This window comes from Heliangelus exortis, chromosome 4 (assembly GCF_036169615.1).
Source record: "Heliangelus exortis chromosome 4, bHelExo1.hap1, whole genome shotgun sequence".
NCBI lineage: Eukaryota > Metazoa > Chordata > Aves > Apodiformes > Trochilidae > Heliangelus > Heliangelus exortis.
Genome location: NC_092425.1, coordinates 25,942,194 through 25,961,419, shown reverse-complemented (window position 1 = coordinate 25,961,419; position 19,226 = coordinate 25,942,194). Strand labels below are relative to the sequence as shown.

At 40.5% G+C, this 19,226-nt stretch overlaps 1 protein-coding gene across 2 annotated transcripts; it reads right to left on the bottom strand.

Annotated features, from left to right (window-relative positions):
• Window positions 1–1,752: 1,752 nt before the first annotated feature.
• On the bottom strand, window positions 1,753–18,710 carry LONRF1 (LON peptidase N-terminal domain and ring finger 1). 2 transcript variants are annotated; one of them, XM_071743473.1, is made up of 12 exons: window positions 17,833–18,710; window positions 12,225–12,343; window positions 9,744–9,866; window positions 9,001–9,147; window positions 8,322–8,559; window positions 8,146–8,236; window positions 7,230–7,344; window positions 6,550–6,671; window positions 5,309–5,467; window positions 5,026–5,188; window positions 4,486–4,638; window positions 1,753–3,024 (listed from the first exon to the last, which is right to left on the bottom strand). In XM_071743473.1, exons 1-12 carry the CDS (start codon window positions 18,455–18,457, stop codon window positions 2,866–2,868), a joined length of 2,214 nt encoding a protein of 737 aa, XP_071599574.1. In that variant the 5' UTR covers window positions 18,458–18,710; the 3' UTR covers window positions 1,753–2,865. The 2 variants fall into 2 exon arrangements, with proteins under 2 accessions (XP_071599574.1, XP_071599576.1); XM_071743475.1 differs by lacking the exon at window positions 9,001–9,147 and having other exon boundaries at window positions 17,833–18,593.
• Between the last annotated feature and the right edge of the window lie 516 nt (window positions 18,711–19,226).

The window sequence follows — 19,226 nt, the reverse complement described above, 5'->3', positions numbered from 1 at the left end:
ATAGGCTAAAATGTCTGATAAACCCACACAGGCTGTGGCAGCCCAGACAGGTAGCCCTAGGTCACAAATAAGTTAAGGTTTGACACAAGAGGGGAAGGAAAAAAAAAAAAAAAAAAAGAAAAGAAAAAGAAACCCCCAAAGCAACCACCCCATCTTACAGCAGCATCAAGGAGAACCAGGCCCAGTGCCCCAAGCACCTTGTTTAGCTCTGTGCTGATCTAAAGAAAAACATTTCTAGCTGACAGACCAGGAAGCTGTTGAGCACAAGGAACAAACACTCACACAAACAGATGATATAAGTAAGTAATTTAAGGTTCCAAGTTCTCAAGAATTTGTTTGGATTGGACAGTGACTGTATTTGTCTTAATACAGCACAGCTCCCTGTCCCTAGTTTCCCATTGCATCATTTGCTTTTTGTAACACACTGAGGCATCTAGTGAACCAGCCAGCTTCCCAGACTGATTTATATTCAGTCTGCTCTAAAAGTTATGTACAATATGGGTCATTATTTCATCTTGCCAAACAAAACCCCTCATCTAGAAGTACAAAAACTTCTTTACCAACTTATTTCTTTCTAGCATTCAAAACTTTTTGTCCTAGAGCCTGCCACACCCTCACAGGTCTTTCTGCTGGCATTTGAGCTACATCACTTGTACTGCCACCAGTGAAACTGTGGTTGTAAATCCATGGTGAAATCCTTCTATTTGCCTTTGCTTGTAAAAGCAGTTGCAGTCATTAGCATTTGGGAAAGTTTATCACTACCAACATCAAGGCTCAAATCTCTGAACTCTTATTTCACAGCTTTTTGTTGTTGTTGCAGAAAAGCACATGAGAGGATGGTGAACAGATTTTAATGTGATACCAAGTGACATGGATACCCATAATCCTTCAATAGGTGTTATGTCTTCTCACTAAACTGGACCAACCTTCCTCCCAGTAGAAATCCAGTAGTAAACAGCCACGGACACTACTGAAGGCAGCACTTGGTCAGCTGCAGGCTGCAGCTGTTGACTGTGCAGCTCTTGAAGACCTGCTCAAAGCCAAAGTTTCAACCATTTTCTCTGGGAACTGTCCCTCCACTGATAATTTCAAGCAAGCAGTGGCTTAGGCTGTAAGTCTCCCTTGTGCTGTTGTTCAGAATTACCACTAGAGAATTTGGGTTTTTCAAGGGACTTTTCACTGTTAAGGGGAAAAAAGAAATCCTGTCCCCTGCATTCTTAGGAACGATTATGGTGACACAAGGATTAAGTTTCTAAGGCTGTAACATACTGGAGTGGAGAAACAGAGAATCTCCCTTCTTCTCTTATTATGCAAATTAAGCTTTCTAAATGTTAATCCAGGACTTAATTCATATGATAAAGGGGGAATATACCCTAGATAGAAGCCCACATTAAAGGGATCCAGTATATTTTAGGTTGCTTGAAACATCTCAAGCCTAAAACTCCAGAAGAGAACCAGGACACAGCATCTGATTAACAAGCCTGTGAAATATGTTTCACAAGAACAGTTTTCCACAACTTCAAAGGTTGCAAATTTCATACCTGATACCACCTCGATTTAAACGTAGATACAAAAGCAGGGCACTAGCAAAACACTTGTCTGACCAATAATCAGTCTGAGACAGGTACTGTAATCAGAAACAGATTATGTACATACCACTGATGCCATGAAGTGCCCAAAAGCTAGATGCAGGTTAAATAGTTTCTGGATTTACCTAGGATACCAGAATATAACAACATGGAAAATAAGTGATTTTTAGTTTGATAGTTTAAAATATTACAAACTTTTTGCTTTATTGAAAATTAAATATATTAGCAAAAGCAAGATTTAAGAAATATTTTACAAATGATTTACAATACAAGAAAGCCAGTATCAGACATATTCACAAATATGCAAACCTTTAATTACAAAAAGTACCTATTGGCAGCATGATGCTAACCTTGCCACTGCAATGTGCTCTACTGTTATGGATAAGGCATAGAACTCACATTTTTACCAACTTAAAAAGTTCAAATAAAACTTTAAGCTTTTAAATCCTGGATACACAATCCCCAACACACACATATGTGCACACACTCTTAAGATTTCTTCTTCTAAGTTCTATAAACTAAGTGTGTGCTCTGGAAGAACAGCCAGCCTGAAAAGCCCAGTAAGAAACATAACTGGTACTAGCATTTAATTTTCAGTTTCCTCTTTAACATGTACAGGCCTAGGTATGTAAACCATATTCACAGTTTAAGTATTTTAGACAGAAGTACCTTTTTTTTGCATTTGTTTCTTAAAATTGGCTCTCACAGTTCAGCAAACAGTTCACAATGTCACCTGCTTTGTGATGCATACATTTACAAGATAACTTAAAAATCTGCCATATTCATGGTCAAGATAATTCAACATGAGTAGTAATATCCAACAGTGACATTCAATACTATATTTCAAATATTTGTGCAAACAGCAAAAGAACAGTTGTATGAGGCAAACTTATCTGCAAAACTTAATACCTCCTCAGTGTTGTAAACTTGGACTGTCAGCCTTAAGTCCTGTACTTCCCACAGCTTTAAAAAGTCAGTGGCTAAAATTATCAAGTCTTAAAAATGTTCTCTTCTACATAGTGCAAATCGTAATGTAGGTAACATGAAAAAACATATTTAGCTGGATTGACTTGGTGCAATCATCAGTGGTCTTCTCTCCTAGTTGAAGAAAGCGTGCATTCAAAGAACCCCACGGTTCATCAGAGGGTGGGGAGGAGAGACAAAAGCAGTTTCATTACACTTCTCAAACCAGTGCTAGATGTGCAAAGGCAGCAAAAATTCCAGCTGCTACTACAACCAGAACAGGGCAACTTTTCAGGAAGCCCCAGGCGGTCAGTCACTTGGACTGCTCTCTAGAAAAATATGTGAGTATATGTTGGATTTTTATCAGACGGTCTTTTAAAGACATCTTGGAGAGAACTGACAGCTGATATCTGGGGTCTACTGGAAGAACAGCTAGAAGCCACCAACACCAAGCAGGACCATTGGGCATTGCCTAAAAAGAAAAGGTAAGTTGGTTACTTATAACCAATTTAGTACAGCTGATGAATGTAGAGACATAAAGAGACCAAGTCATCAACAACAAAGAACAGGTAAAGTTTGATGCAAACAGGCAAATTCTGGACCCATGACATAAGAAGCATACTGAAGCCATCTTTCTGATCCCTCCCTAGCTGAGCTGTCAAAGTACACTTAAACTATGCTTGATATAGCAATTATTTAAAAAAAGGTAACAGAAGCTCAGATTTCCTTGGGAAAAGATGGCTAAGGACATTCACCAAGGACAGTCACCTACTAATAACTTAATCCAAGCCATGCTATTCTTGAAGCTTGGATATTCTTGCTAACATTTTTCATTACCATTGTCTCTGTTGTCTGAAGGAATCCTCTATCACCTTACAATTCCACTCCCTTCTCATTCCCTCCTGGACAGAGCAGGACTTTCACCAGTTTCTACCAAGTTGGTACAACATACTATGTAGATTTTTCCTGTACTTTACTCAGTTCTCTACACCAAGTCTTAGGAGCCATGTCTAGAAATGGACATAATACTCCTCAGCAGAGGTTTATCACAGCAGAGAAGACCAGTTAACTCAAATTACTTGCAAATATATTACTAGTAGTGGTATACTCCAGGATGGTATTTCCTCCCTTCCATCTGTATCACACAGTTGACACATTTATGTCCTATTAGGAATCTCAGGTACTCACCCACAGTATTACTGCCCCGATAGCTACTTGGGTTTTTCACACTTACTCCTCATCTTTAACAAATTGTTTTAAATCTGTTTTTTAATAAATTGTTCTAAAATAACTTCTGTATTCATGCACTGACCTCCACAACATTTACAATCCTCCTTAATCAGTTAGTGTCTCATAAATGCAGCAGATGGGTGAGGGACAAGCTCCCATAAGATCCCACTTCATATATAATTCCACCTTTAAACCAAATTTTACATATTTTTAAGTGTTACATTTCTCTAGCCTCCTCTCTCTCAGGACCTCATTAAGTGTTTCTAATAATGATCAAAATAGATTGTTGCAGCTTGTTTCTTAAGAAACATTTGTCAGATCCTAATAGCTGCAACAGTGTATGGCACTAGCTCAAAAAGAAAGTGGTGTGATTACCTCTTTGCCAAAGACTACTGCCTGCACTTCACAGGGAAGAAAATGGGTTTTATACCATATGAATACTAACAGCTTTACACATATCAGAAGTTTGAAAGTGTTCTCAGTTTATCTTGACAGCAGCATATCATACTTTCCTGCAAAAACTGTCCGTGATAAAATTGTCTTTTGTCACCCATTTTAAGAGAAACAAGATGCAAGCCTTACCGTCTCCAAAGTAAGGTGGTTTTTGTTTTTGTTTTTTTTTTTTTAATTGTTTAGCAGTTGTTAACAGGGTTTCTATTTTTAGAAACAAACACCTAATATTTGATACTAAATGATGTCTCACCTGTATATTTTCCTCCCTGTCAGGCATTGGCCCAAAGTGCTGAAGAATTTGAGTGCGAAATTTGTTTCTTAGGTTTTGGAACCAACTGCAGGCCTGATTGTAAACAAAATTGTGAAGCTCTCTCAGTTTCTTTAGTTCTTCTTCATCAGAAACCTATAGGAGAAATATTACGAAAATATCGTTAAGAGAAAGACAATCACTAAGGTGCTTAAACCAAAATGAAATGCTCAATTTCAACTACATTTAGATAGACTTCTTGCATTCTCCTAAACCATGATTGCTAATGACTGAGTAATAAAAGTCCTGTGATATTTTTAAAAGTTACAGTTTCAAACTATTGTTCAAACAAAAAGCACATTGTTTCTTAGTTGCTTTATAATGAAAAAATAAGCTAGCTTCCCTTGCTTGACATGCTGGCACTGAATTTTCCAGTGGTCTAAGGACCTAAAAATTTGAAACAGAGCTCTCAAAAACAAATCAAGAAAAAAAAATATTGAGATATTAATACTAGTAATAGTATTTAGGCAGCACTATGAATACCTTAACATCTTCCAAATATTCGATGTCTGCAGTGCAATAACCATCTTTCATCCCTCTCTGTAAAACTCTAAATCTCTTTCCACCAACTGTATCAACAACAGACCGTCCGTCAGGTAGAAAATGAACGTTCCTAATTTGCAGCATGCATCCATAATCTGCAAAACTAGAAAAGAGACCTTGTCAATACTGCAATTGACAGTCCATCCACTGCTGAATGGATGCTTTTTAGATTTAAAAAAAAGCAAAAACAGATAAGAAGCTTAGAATTAGGACGTAAACCTACCCGTTCTGAGAATCACTTATGCACATCCCAAACTGCTTAGTCCCAGTTTCCATACTTCTGCGAATCATTAGTCGGTATCTTGGCTCAAACACGTGTAGAGGGCAAGGCACAGTAGGATATGCCATAGTGCAAACAAATATGGGAACATTCTTGGTCAAGCTTCAAGAAAAGATCAAGAGAAAAGTGTGGCTTAAATATCTAATCACTGAACAAGACAATTTTTTTCAGTACGTTTTCTATATTTTAGGTCCTAAAGAAATCTTTCCAAAATTTAGTAACTTTAATTTGTAATAACATATATATTGTAATAACATATATATACATATATATGATATATATAATGTACATGTAGCTCTTATAAATAGTAGTAACAATGAGTATTCACAGATTTGAATACATGGTAGACAGTAAAGCTTTGTTTGTTGTTTATACTTAAGTGCCTATTTATCTAGTTAGTATCCCATCAGTGGAGCACTTTCTTTGGGAACAGGGGTGTTATTTTTTCCCCTTTTTGTTTTAGTTTGATCCATAAAAGCCATCATATGCCCTCAGAGACACAGTTTTCCTGGAACTAAAAAGATGCAGCTGTAACTACATAGTAGCTAGATCACCATTTAGACAATTTTCAATAATGGACTCGATATCACAAGATGCAATTAAGGTGTTAATTTTTACTTGAAATATGCCTCAGCAGGCTTAGTTGGAAAAAAATTTTTTTTCATGCTATTTCTCAAGTATGTACAGTTGATACTTGCTACAAACCAGTTAGCATTAAAAGATTCCCAGGTATACCTTCCAGACTGTGAAATACAGTTCTAATGTATGGATTCTGTTAGCCACGTGTCATGAGTTGTAGTTTTTTAGCTATGCATTAGCACCTACAGTGATCACCAACCTACAATTAATGTCTATCATGGACTGCTTTGAAAGAAACTCAAAGGGATTCTGCAGACAGCTCAAGAGGACAATTCCATTAACAGCAGCAAAGCTAAAACTCAAGCTCCATAACAATGCACGCAGAAAAAGTAGTAGAAGGGCAGCTGTATTTTGTGGACAACTGAGAAGCCTTGTATTGCTACCATGATTTTTTTTAGTTCCAGTTAAGAAACCATATAAATAGCTGTATACTCTTCTTGCATCCATAATACACCATTATTAATAATCACAAAAATGATAATATTTCTAAAAAGGATTTCCATACTAATCTCTCAAGCTTTCTAGATAAAAGACAGCAAGCTTACTTTGAGTGTTCAGCAGTTTCTTCAGCATGAATTCTTCTTCTCTCATATAATTCATCAGACAAATATTTCATTATTAACTCCTCCAACAATTCTGTGATGCTGTATTTTCTGCTTGCAAGGTACTGTAAGCAATTAAATATATTAATACTTCTTTTCACATGTATGATCAAAAGGTATGAGAAAATGCAGCTTTTATTTAAAACAATTCCATATTAAACATGTCAAATTAGATTTAAATCCATGCAAACTACAGTTCTAAAATGCTTATGCTACATTACTTAACACCTAACATTAATCTAGCAAAATAGTGTCTGACAAGCCTAGTGTCTAATACAGTTTCTATTTCTGTGCTTACCAAACACAGAATTGATTTTTCAGGTTTTACAGCCATACATACATACAAGTAAAGTGCACAGAAATTAGAGGTTTAACTGAATCATTATCAAAGTTTACAAATACTCAGGATTCAGTTACACCAATAAAGTAGATGGCCACAGAAACATAAAACCCTCAAGAGCCTGAGGCAAACCTAATCAACTGGTATTGACAAAGCATGTCTCAAACTTTTCCTTTCTAGCAGCAATCCATAACCCCACCGAATTCAAGGTGTTGAGTTGAAGTGGAATAGCATTTAAAGTGATACAGTATTTGTATTTGTCAGCTCTGCTGAGAAACAGTACCTCTTTCAAACTCTCCTTACAGAGGGGACACTGAGGAGCGTGGTCTAAACACCGTTCCAAACAACCTTTGCAGAAAGTATGTCCACAGGGGGTTGTCACTGGCTCAAAGAATAGCCTGAAAGAAATGTATTGGATGTTAGGTACAATGGCAAGCATGTGTTTTGCTAAAGGAGTCAGAGATCAACCTCTAATTTTTAAGACTGGCAGACAGTCCTTATTCACTTCTTCCCTCTATACTGAAGTTTGCTTCCATTTACCACTGCACCACTCATTTTTCTGCATTTTCTGATGAATCTGGACACATTTCAACATTATTAATACCCAAATATTTATCCCAGCATATGAAGAAGAAAAGATTTCGGTGTCACTACAAAGCAAGTCAGAACAGGCAAATTTAAATGATTTTGGGGGAAACTAAGTTGTTTTAATAGCAGTGACATGGCTACTGACCATTTAGTATCACTCTGTCTTAAGATATTAATTCTGAAAATCCAAGATGACTCAATAGGAGCTTTCAGTTACCCAACCACATTCAAGCAGACTAAGAGTCTGAAGTATCTGTATCTCCTAGACAAGTATGAAGTTCACAGGCAATATTTATAAGCAGTAGTCTTCCCCAAAATAAGAAGTTTAATAGTTTTATGGACTGAAACTCCCCCTAACATTTAACCACAAAAAAATCTGTCTCTTTTAGGTTACACAAGTTTAATTTCCAGTGCAGCTTGATTAAAATAATGCTGTATTATATAGCACTATAGCAGGTAACAGTTAAATCAGTACTGAACTCCAGGGACAGAAGACAACTGAAAATTACTGACTGATACCAGAACTCGTCACACCTATAAGTACCTCTGTCTGTATGTGTACCAGTTATGTGGTAGAGCATCTGTAACAGAAATCAAAGAGAAAATCTTACCTCATACATAGAGAGCACTCAAAATCAGATACATCAATCAAATCCCCTGGAATTGTTCCAAAAGCCAGTGTCATGTCCCTTTTTGCACATTCTAAGGAGAAGCAAGATGAAATATTCATTCAGAGAAATGCACAAGACAGTAAACACTTCAAACTTCTACCTAAATGGCTGTTTACCTCCTTGCTTTTTGTGTTTGCTTCTTCCATCTTCACATACAACTGTATCCTGTTCTGAAAAGGAAAGCTTTCTTTTCAACAAAACGCCTTTTTCTTGGCTAGAGAGGAGGGGTTCAGAAGACACCCTCTTTAAGCCATTTTCCTTGGTGAGGTCTTCTGTTGAATTAAGAGCATGGGCAGACTGTGCACGATTTAAGCTTCCACTGACACGCTCCAGTACCTCTGATCCTTCTAAACTCTGAAACAGTAAGATGAACTGAACTTTACTTTAAAGAGTAACACAAATCTAAGTATATAAGATGTCAACACGCAAAGATACACGAGCCAAACTGATACCTACTATTAGTTCATTAGTTAACTAAAGGATTTTGGAAATTCAAGACAGTACTCAAATTTGCTTAGCATTACCCATTTCAAAATCTTCATCTGCTTTAAACAAAAGAAAAAAAAATATTCCTCTTCACTTTGAACTCACTAATTCCAAACTTCAGTACCTTCTAATAAGTTGTTCTCTGGAACAAGGAGTCTATCACTCTGAATGAAAATACATCACTCCCAAACTACAATTCTTTTCTGTAATTGGCTAAACTGGAAAAAAAGTATCAGCATTTAGGCTGGAAAGTATGCCTAATGTTTGTATATCAACCAAAGATAAAAATTATCCTATAGTTACTGTTACCTGCTCAGGACAAAGCTGTAAATTGCAGTAAGACTCCGTCACCTCAGAGCCAAGAATAAAAGCTTTATTTCGAATATGTGGCAAATTCCAAGCACACTCCTTCAGACTCTCTCTCAACTTCTCTGGTGAAAGGACATCACAGAGTGTCTAGAAAATGAAGAGCTAAATGTTCATAATGATGAAAAAGGATCTACACACAGCTTTATTGTAAAACTACATACCAAGAAAAAATTTTCATCTGTACTAAGTTATTCTCATCAGTGGAGCTTTATTTAAACGGTAACTGAGAAAGAACAGTTGAGAACAAGCCTAATCCTACATACCTATATTACTAAAAAGAAATTGTTCAGGAATCTTTTCTATTGCAAGTGAGTTCTTCAGAGACATTATCATTTCAATATCATGCAGCTCTTTCCATTTAAATTTTTATTATCAAAGAAAAACTGTCGAACTGTGAGCACAAAAGTGTTCAGCTAAGAATATTTAACTTGCTGCCTTCTTTGTAGTTTTTTCGATTTTCATTTAGTAACTTCAAAACTATATGTACTTCGAAAGGTGTATCTAAAACTTGCACATGAAGACTCTCTCTTCTACATAGTATGAAAAATTTTGGAAGGAACTAACCTGCCACCTGAGCCTTACTGTAAGTATTGAAGGTTTTTAGCTGCTTGAAGTCTACCATAATGGGAGCATTTTAAAGGAATCCAGTCATAGTCAATAATCCAGTTTCAAAACACAATTACCTTTTCTACTTCTAGCTTGGCTGGAAGAAAGTCCTCATCAAGGGCTAAGCACTGTAGAAACAGTTGTAAGGCATCACCTACAAAGCCAGAGTCCTGCAGCACTTTTCCTTTCCGGAAGTAGACCTGGAAAAGATACCACAAGGATATTTTTAGAGAGTATGTAGAGCTGCAGTACTCATCCTACAGGTATAACAGAGTTAGAATTAGAACCCTCCATGACAAAACAGATGTAGCTCTTTAACAAACTTCAGCTGTGCATATGGTGGCCTACCTATATGCCTTGTCTGGCATACACCCCTTGCTGAAAAGTCATGGGATAGCCTGGTGTTAGTCGCATTCCAGTTAATTTGTTTTGGCTTATCCAAAGGGTAAAAAACCTGACCAGTGATGAATTCACAAAAGCCCTGAATTTTCCCTTTCTGTGAGCCTTTAGAGAAGAGGGACATGCAAAGCAAATTATTACATACAATATCCTATCCTTTTTCCCCCTCTACTTCATTAAAAGCCTATGGTTCCAGCCTGTAAGGTAACTACAAACCAACCTACACATTCATCCTTTCCTTACAGACATTTTTATCTATATTCTTAACAGAAAACAGCACACTTCGAGTTGTTTCTTCCAACCATATTCTATTCTTAAACACTAGTAGAGAGCAGATGGGGAGGCGGGAATCTTTTTTTTTTTTCCTTCGTTGAAAACAGCAAAAGGCAGACATGACAACTGACTTTTGCTGAACCTACCTATATGATACTGAAACTATGAAGTCCCTAATCCAACTTCTCAATTTTTCAAAGTTTCATCTGCTGCAATATAAACACAAAGTAGATAAAATCAAGGTATCTAACAAAAGTTAGAGAAACAACAACTAGCTATAAGATTTTTGAATAATGGACCAGAAAGCAGAATTTAAAAGAAACAAAACAAAAAAACCACCCCAGAATGCAGTTTCTACTGAACAACTGCCAGAATTTACAGCAGAGTCTGTTAAACAAGGCTGTCAGATGAGGACATGCATCATCATTGATGGATTTAGGCAGTTTCATTAAGATGCATCCTGAAGAAGGGAACTAGGCTAATTTTCCTCTTACAGGCAGTGTTTTCCTACAGAGGTTAGAATTGTTAGAGGAATCCATCAACCCAGTCTCATATAAGTGAAATGTGGTTTCCTTCCAAACGTAGAGAAAAGTAGACAGTATTACCAATGCTGAGAGGTAAAAAGGAGAATGCTCTCTGAATTTGCTGTAGCCATGGGACTACTGAACACAGGAGAGGCCAAGACAGCAGTAGTTATCTTGCCTTGTGTGGGAAGATCTTTCTGTTCCTGCTGTGCTCAGAGTTTAGACAGTGCTGCAATATGCAGTATTTTACAGTTCTGAAGGCAATTGACCCCCCAGCTGTCTGCACTATTTGCAGAGCTCCATTCCCACTGAGTTTCTTTGGGCTTTTCAAAGAAAAACCTTCCAAGCTAAAACAGTGAAGTATCCTCTTAATAAAAATTAACAAATAAACAGAACCCCATACCCCAGTGGCTACAGGTCACTTCTGAAACTATCCCAGCTCCAAGTATAGGAGCCACTAAAAAGGCCGCAAATGCATTTCATAGTTTTTTTTTCAGCCAGTACTATTGCACAATAATTTACTGCTTGTGCTAATTTTTTTTTTACTCTTGTAGCACTTGGGAAAAAAAAAAAACCTGTGTTTTCCTATTTATATAGCAAACTGTTTTACCAATATAATTCAAAAAATGTGAAAGAAATGTTGACTTAACATATAGCCAAGAATTCTAGTCCTGACAGGTGACGTGATAGACTCAGTGATGAGATAATGCTTAAAACACGCTAACTTTGGGAAATAGGAAGCATGCATGAAAACTTTAGGGAAGGGCAGAGCTTTTAAAAGGACTAACTTGTACGTAGCATAAGAAATCTTCTAGCTCAGTTACATCAACATACCAAACATACAGACCTCAGAAGTTCTGCTTTCAAGACACTAAAGATGGCAACACAATTTTACCAAACCATCCAGTCAAATAACACTAAGCTGAAGTTAAACTTCAAAGTATTTAATAATTTTTCTTAAGTCAACACTTAAAAATGTTGTTATAAAGAAATAAAATAATAACAAGTAACTACAGACAGCACAAAGGCACTTCATATTTCCCAAGAAGTCAGTTCTACTGCACTTAACCCTTTGTCCAAAGATACCATCTCTCTCTGTGACACAAACCAAAAACACCTCAAGTTTTTCATGAAGTTAAATTAACAGCACCAAGTCAACTGGTCAGTCAACTCTAACCCATCGTACTCATCACCTGCTTAGGTCATACAAGTATCTATTTTAGGATACATTTTAGCATTTTGCATGTCTTACAAGATAACATTTACAGAAGCTGACCTAGGTTCTTGATGCAAGTATAATTTAGAATTCATTGATTTTTACATACAGACACAGATTTTGAAAAAAACAAGAGTTCAGCTTACCTCTGGCCAATTTGGCATTTTAGAAATTACAAAATTTAGATCTTCTATGGCTGTTTTATATTCTTGGAGGCCAACATATGACTCAGCTCTGTAAATTCTTAGCATCAAGTCACCAGAATCTGAAGACAAAAATTAAGAAACATTCTTTAATAATTCAGAAATTTGTAATTTTAAATTAGATTTGCCTTCACAGTAATACATCATAACTGCACTTTTTTGTACCATACTTTCAATATTAATGGAGTATATCCTCCTGCACTCCCAAACGTTTGGGTAATAAAAGTAGCAGTAATTTCAGGCTCATATGTTTCAAATCAAGTACCAAATTTCATACCTTCTACTCTATCTTGCAGCAGCAAAAACATACATTTGAAATGATCTCCAACACTGAGGCTGACAGAATAAAGTATCGCTCATTTATCACTGTGGCAACAAAAACTGAAGAGTAAGTAAATATTTGCAGTACAACCAATTCAAAACAACAGAACTCTGGGTGTTCAGTACACTTATTTAAAATACGTAACTATTATGAAGCTTGTTTTCAAATGTTTGAGTTTTTCTTTAGACTGCCATTTATTTTTATAATGTCCAACCCTTCCAATTATGGCTGGAGATGCCATTTTCCCAATGACACCATCTGGTAAATACCAGCAATAGGCTTTATCATTGAGGTCTGGAAAGAGACAGCCAACACCAGAAAGCCTTTACCAGCTGGCAGCCCTGGTGTAGGGGGTTGTACTAGTGAAACTTCTGCAATGAGAAAACATTAATATGTGTTATTTAAAGACAAGTTCTCCTGTCCAATGCACAGCACTTTGCACATCTAATAAAGCAACTTCTAAATGGGAAGCACACCCACCTCCATGCTGCTATAACCAAGGTTTTAGTAACACAACTGTAGTTGTTGCTTGGGAAAAATCCCAGAGAGTCCTGAGAAGAGCCACAAAGGTGACCGAAGGGCTGGAGCACTTCTACAAAGACAGGCTGAGAGAGTTGGAATATTGAGCCTAGAGAAGAGAAGGCTCTGGGGAAACCTTATAGCAGCCTTACAGTACCTGAATGGGCTAAAGGAAAAGTGGGATGGGGCTTTTCACCAGAGAGGGCAGCGATGGGACAGGGGGTAATGGTTTTAAACTGCAAGAGGGTAGAATTCAGTTTGTTATCAGGAAGAAATTCTTCACCATGAGGATAGTAAGATGCTGGAATAGGTTGCCTAGGGAGGTTGTTGATGCCCCCTCTGTGGTGGTATTCAAGGCCAGGCTGGATGAGGCCTTGGGCAACCTGGTCTAGTGGGCCCATGCAGGGGGGCTCAGGGGTGTTGGATCTTGATGATCTTTAAGATCCCTTCCAACCCTACCCATTCTATGACTGATATGCCTTTTATTAATACACCTGTGTTTTTCACTGAATAAGTCACATGCTGGTCTACTGTAGACAATACTAAAATAGTTCTTCAAGTTTGTTTCAACAAGATTTTCTTAAGAAGGGATAATTTCAATTCACTATTCTATCTCAGCCTATTCTAAATGTCTAGTTTAAATTTTAAAAATTTCCAACACTAGTTTGTGTGACATTTAAAAGCCAGACTGGTCAATGTTTCCATGTATTCCAATATATTGCTGTGTATTTAGATCCACAATGCTACATATTAAAAAAACCTTAATGGAAGAGAACGAGTTAAGAACATCAAAACTGACAAAAGATTTCACAGCTGAAACTGAAGAGTCTTTCTGACTTGTCTTTGGAGTTGACAGTTTCCCTTCAAACACAAGTATTCCCAAACCTTGCTTGTTTGGTTTTTATTTCAGACAGAATAAAATGTTTGTATTAAAATTGTCTTTGTCTAACCTAAACATATAATTCCACAAGCAGCAGAAGCCTGAAGCCTATTTTCCTGAGGCTTTGTTTTGTGACTGCTGTAGCCTAGTAAGATGGGAGCTCAGATCAAATTCTTCAGACAGTCAAATACAACAGGAAAAAAAAAAAAAACAACTGGCCTGTAGTCCAGCAGAGCTAGGACTAAATTATTTTCTTCAGTAGTAGCATTAAGAGCATTTCTTTGTGTGCACGTAAGCACAGGGAGCTCATCTTTCAAGTGTAGAAAGTGACACAAGGAGCTTTGTTTTCTGAGGGAAGGCTAAGGGGTAGTTTGAAGACAAAATTTTGAGTTCAAGTAGGTGGACAATTTGTTAATTTCTTTTTCAAAAAGAAAAGCATGGTTCCAACTAAACTGGTACAAAGCAAAGTGCTATACCAAGGAGTATAACTGGGACTCCAGCCTTGCTGCAGAACACGAGCACTGCCAGTGAGTGATCAAATACATATAACAAATTTGGTCTAAATATTTGCAAGACCAAAAGACAAATTTATATGTCCAGTTTTGTAACCATAATTTAAGTTCTAGGCTTTGTGTAAACACATACTTTTGCAATGTTTCAGCATATATTTTGATGATTGCCACCTAAACAGAGGATACAAAGCTATTTCAAATCCCTAAACCAAAGAACAGTGCAGAAATGATTTGTACTTGAATCAATTTCAGTAACTCACTATATTGTAAACACAGAAATCTCACTTCAAGCATTCCCAAAGACAGATCATTTTAATATAAAGACACCACGTACTTTTTCATGACAGACCTGTGGAAGTTATTATTACATTAATAGCAAATTACATAAAGATGTGCACACAAAAACCCACTCATTGAGTTCTTTTTTTATGCTACTTCCAAAGCCTCTGCTCCTGGCCACTGTCAGGATACACATACTAATTAATGCAGTAGCTCTGACCCTGCACACTTTTTATATGATTCTTAAAATTATACAGAATTCTTCCAAATAAGACAAGTGACAACCACTATGCAGATAAACTTTAGGACACAGTACTTATTAATACAGTACTATAGGGTCACTCCAATGCTCCAGAGTTGGAACATAGAAGCTTTGAGGAGCGGACGAGAGAACTGGGTTTGTTTAGTGGAAAAGAATTCCTGAAGGACTTGGGAGAACTTAACAGCCCCCCAGAATGCAAGAGGAGGCTACCTGGAAGACAGTTTGCTGAAGTGCACAGGTGAAAAACGAGGCAATGGTTATAAACAGAAATAAGGTCTGTTCTGGCTTGAAACAACAAGAAAAATTTTCACTATGAGGATAATCAGCCTTTGAGCAGGTTGCCCAGAGGGGCTGTGGAATCTTCATCCTTGTAGGTTTTCATGATCCAGCTGGATAAAACCTTAAGCAAACTGCTTCAAACTCAGTGTTTATTCTGCTCTGAACAGGAGATTGATTGGTCAACAGAACTCCTGAGGCCCATACCAGCAGGAACCAGTCTGTGATTCAGACCAAACTCAAGCCTATTAGCTGTGTGTTCTAGGAGAGTTGATTAAAGACAAGCCATATTTGGATTTTAATCCAACAGACCTCTTTAAGTAAACTATTTCATTTCACTCCCTGCAAGGAATATATTAACCATATGAATGTTAACATTCCTCATGTTTTTCATAAATCACTTTTACACCACAGCAAATATTTTCCCTTTCAGATGTTTCAAGCAATGTAAGAAAGTTATAAAAAGCTGTAATTTGAGTAAAAATGTAGTTCCAATGCCTTAGTTAGGACACAAGATTTGTGCTTATCACATTTTAAACTATCTGCATTAAAAAGAAACAGAAATGAATTATCAGTGATGAAACACTGAAACAGAACATGAATGATTTTACACATAAATACATTTCTTATGCTACATTCTTTTCCACCTTTAGTGTTTTCAAGAGTTCATGTTCTGGAGGAAGAAAGTGTACCAGCAGCTATTAATCAGTTCTCTACTGGCCTGATCAATTTGTAGTTGCGAGCTCACAGCTCTAAACAGACATCTAAGTACATGGACATTCTGTATCATTAAGTTATTCAGTATCTTCACCAGAATGCTTAGACTATACTTAGAATATTGATAGTTCTCAAGACTTCAGACACAGGAAACAGTGGAACAAAGGATTGTAAACTGCACTTCTAGCACAGGTACTAAGTTTGAATCATAAAATTGTGGATAAGCAGCACAGCTGGTAGCTATTCTCAAGCCAAAATTGAAGATGCAGCTTCACAATAAAAGGAATCAAAATTCTTTCCCCACAGGTATCTACATGGTATTACTAGTTCTGTGTAAGAAAGATTAACTAAAGTCTGCAAAATTATTTTCTCAACAGGACCTCTGCAAACATTTGTGATTGATATTGGATTCACCAGTTTGTACCCCGAGGGACAGAGTTTTAACTTACATTTCTTTGTGACTTACACAAGTCAAGGCTGTCCTTCAGAACACAAATATTAAAAACAAATCTGCTTCTTACAAGATTTAAAACAGATCATTGACGTTCCCAGGTCACATCTATTCCACGTTTCCTGTATTTGGGAAACACCCTAGCAAAACCATAGAGCTGAAGGCCACAACAGTACTTCTTTAAATCAGGTTGTGAAAAGGCATACAAAATGTATGTGAGATTTAATCTCACCTACAATGAAATCAGTTTGTTCTTGAACTAGAGTTAACCTATCTCCCCAGAACAGCTTGTAAGGGTAAGACTTATGCAAGCTTTTTTTCTCCCCTCCACTGAGATAACTGTACAGATGTAGTACACTTAAATCTGTAAAAATATTAATTCCTAAATTTCTGGACAGAAATAAAATGGCACAAACAAAATCGGAACCCCACAGGTCACCTGGTGTTAAAAACCCTAGCAGAACAAAAACAACAAAGGAATGTGTCACTGGATCCACCTAGGTATATCGATCACACTAATTTCGCTGCCTTCACAAAGACCGAACTCCGAAAAGCTGACTGTATCTCAAGTTTTCATGGTACTGGGTGTCCTGCTTGTTCTGGGTACAGGACAGTCTAAACCCGTACTCCTACCTCCCGTCTTTGAACCCTCAGGACAGCGTATTATAAAACTTCAACCACACCCACCTATGATGTCACTGCCATTACACAACCTGTCCCCCTCCATGCCTCTCTGCTTACGCAACTGGGCCCAGCCTGCTGGGAATTGTCTTGGTGACACTTAAGACTGTGAAAATAGGTCTCTGGAAACAAGGTTAAATACAGCAAGAGAACTTCTGTCCCTGAACAGCGATTACTAAATGCGAAACAAAACAAACCCAGCAAACTCTGCCGTAAACAAGTTCCAGGAAAGCATGTGGAGGGAAAACACACATGGACAAGCCCACGTTGTCCGCTCCTCCAATGACTCTGAAGTGTTTCCCACTACCAGGCTTGCCGCTCGTCTGAGCTCCGAACATCTATGCGTCCCGTAACCCATCCCTCCGTTCCACCAGACTACAGGATCTTTGAATCCTCTCAGCAAACTCCGAGAAAACTTCCGATGTTCGTTATCGGTCCGTTTCGACCGCTGACGGCCTCGGCAGGAGGGACGAGGGGCCGAAGGGCGGGAAGAAAACGCACTCCCACCCGCTCCGCCACATTTTCAGCCCCCCGAGCCCGCCGCGCTTCGCTAGCAGCGGGTCCCGCTCCTACGGGACAAGGGCGGGGAGCGAGGCGGGGGTCGGCGGTCCGGGACCCGGCGGAAGAAGAGGCGGCTCCCCGCAAGCCTTACCTGCTCGCAGAGCCTGGCAGGCGGCGCCCAGCGCCTCTCGGAAGCGGCCCTGGTCCAGCAGCTCCTCCAGCCGGCTGCCGGTCCTCGCCCTCTCGCACTCGCCCGGGAACCACTTCTCCGCCAGCTGGCTGAGGACGACGCTGGTCCGCAGCGGGGCAGCGGCCGTGCTGGTGCCCCCCGCCGGCAGCAGCCAGTCCCGGCACCGGCGGCAGCGAGTCCGCAGCTCCCTCCGGAGACAGCGGCGGCAGTAGGTGTGCCCGCACGGGACGGTGACCGGCTCGCCGAGGAACCTGCCGCAGCCGCAGCAGCGCAGCGGCCCCTCGGACGCACCCCCGCCCTCCGCCGCGTCCCCGCGGTCCCGGCTCCAGCCCAGCCCCTGCCGCAGGCGGTAGTTCAGCACCAGGCAGTCCACGAGGGTCCCGAGGCGCTGAGGTCCGGCGAGGGGTCCGAGGCACAGCGACGCCAAGGACGCGCCCACCACTTCCTTCAGGCGGCTGCTGGGCACCAGCCTCTCGCCCAGCCGCGGCAGCCGTTCCCGCTCTCCATCCGCTTCCTCGCCCAGGCTCCCGCTGCCACTCGGCTCCGGCGACAGCTCCGAGGCGACGGCCACGGGAGAGAACGCCATCGGCTGCCCGGCTCCGGCAAGGGGGGTGTGGCGCTCCCGCTTCAGCCGCCGACCTGAGCTCGGCGCACGGCGCTGAGGCACTGGCGGCGCGGGGAGGAAGAGGAGGAGGAAGCGAGACAGCCTCGCGGGCGGGCGGGAGAGGGGGGGGGGGGCCGCGGGGGGAAGAGAGAGCAGGGGGTCACGTGCGCGCCTCTGCGCGCGCTACCCGGGGCCGCGTTCCCCCCCGCCTGCCCCGCGGTGAGAAGGCGGCGGCGGCGCGCGCCCGGCACTGCCCCGCTTTCAAACCGCTCCGCCGCGCGCCCTCGCCCCGCCGCGTTACATAAACCCGCGACGTCACGTGACTGCCGGGCCGCCCGCCCATTGGCGGCGCGCGACGTCGCGGAGGGGGCGGAGCCGGGGCGGGGCCGGGGCGGGGCCGGGAGGGGCAGAGGGGGCGGGATTGCAAAACAGCTACACACGCGCGCGCCGTAAGGGGGCGGGGCCGGGGCCGGTGCCGGGCGGCCCGGGAGTGAGTGACGGGGGGGCGAGAGGGAGGGAGGGGAGGAGAAGAGGGAAGGAAGGGGAGGGGGGCGAGGGGAGGGCAGGGAAGGGGAGGGGATGAACAGGGTGGTGGGGTAGCCCCGGCCGGCGGAGCGCCGTGGTCTCTGTACCCCGTTCTCAGCTCCCAGCCCTCCGTACCCTTATCAGCCCGGTGGCCCGCAGCCGACCCAGCCCTGCAGCCCTCTCCCGCCCCAGGGCTGAGAGAAAGCGCGGCGCGGCGGGGAGGGGG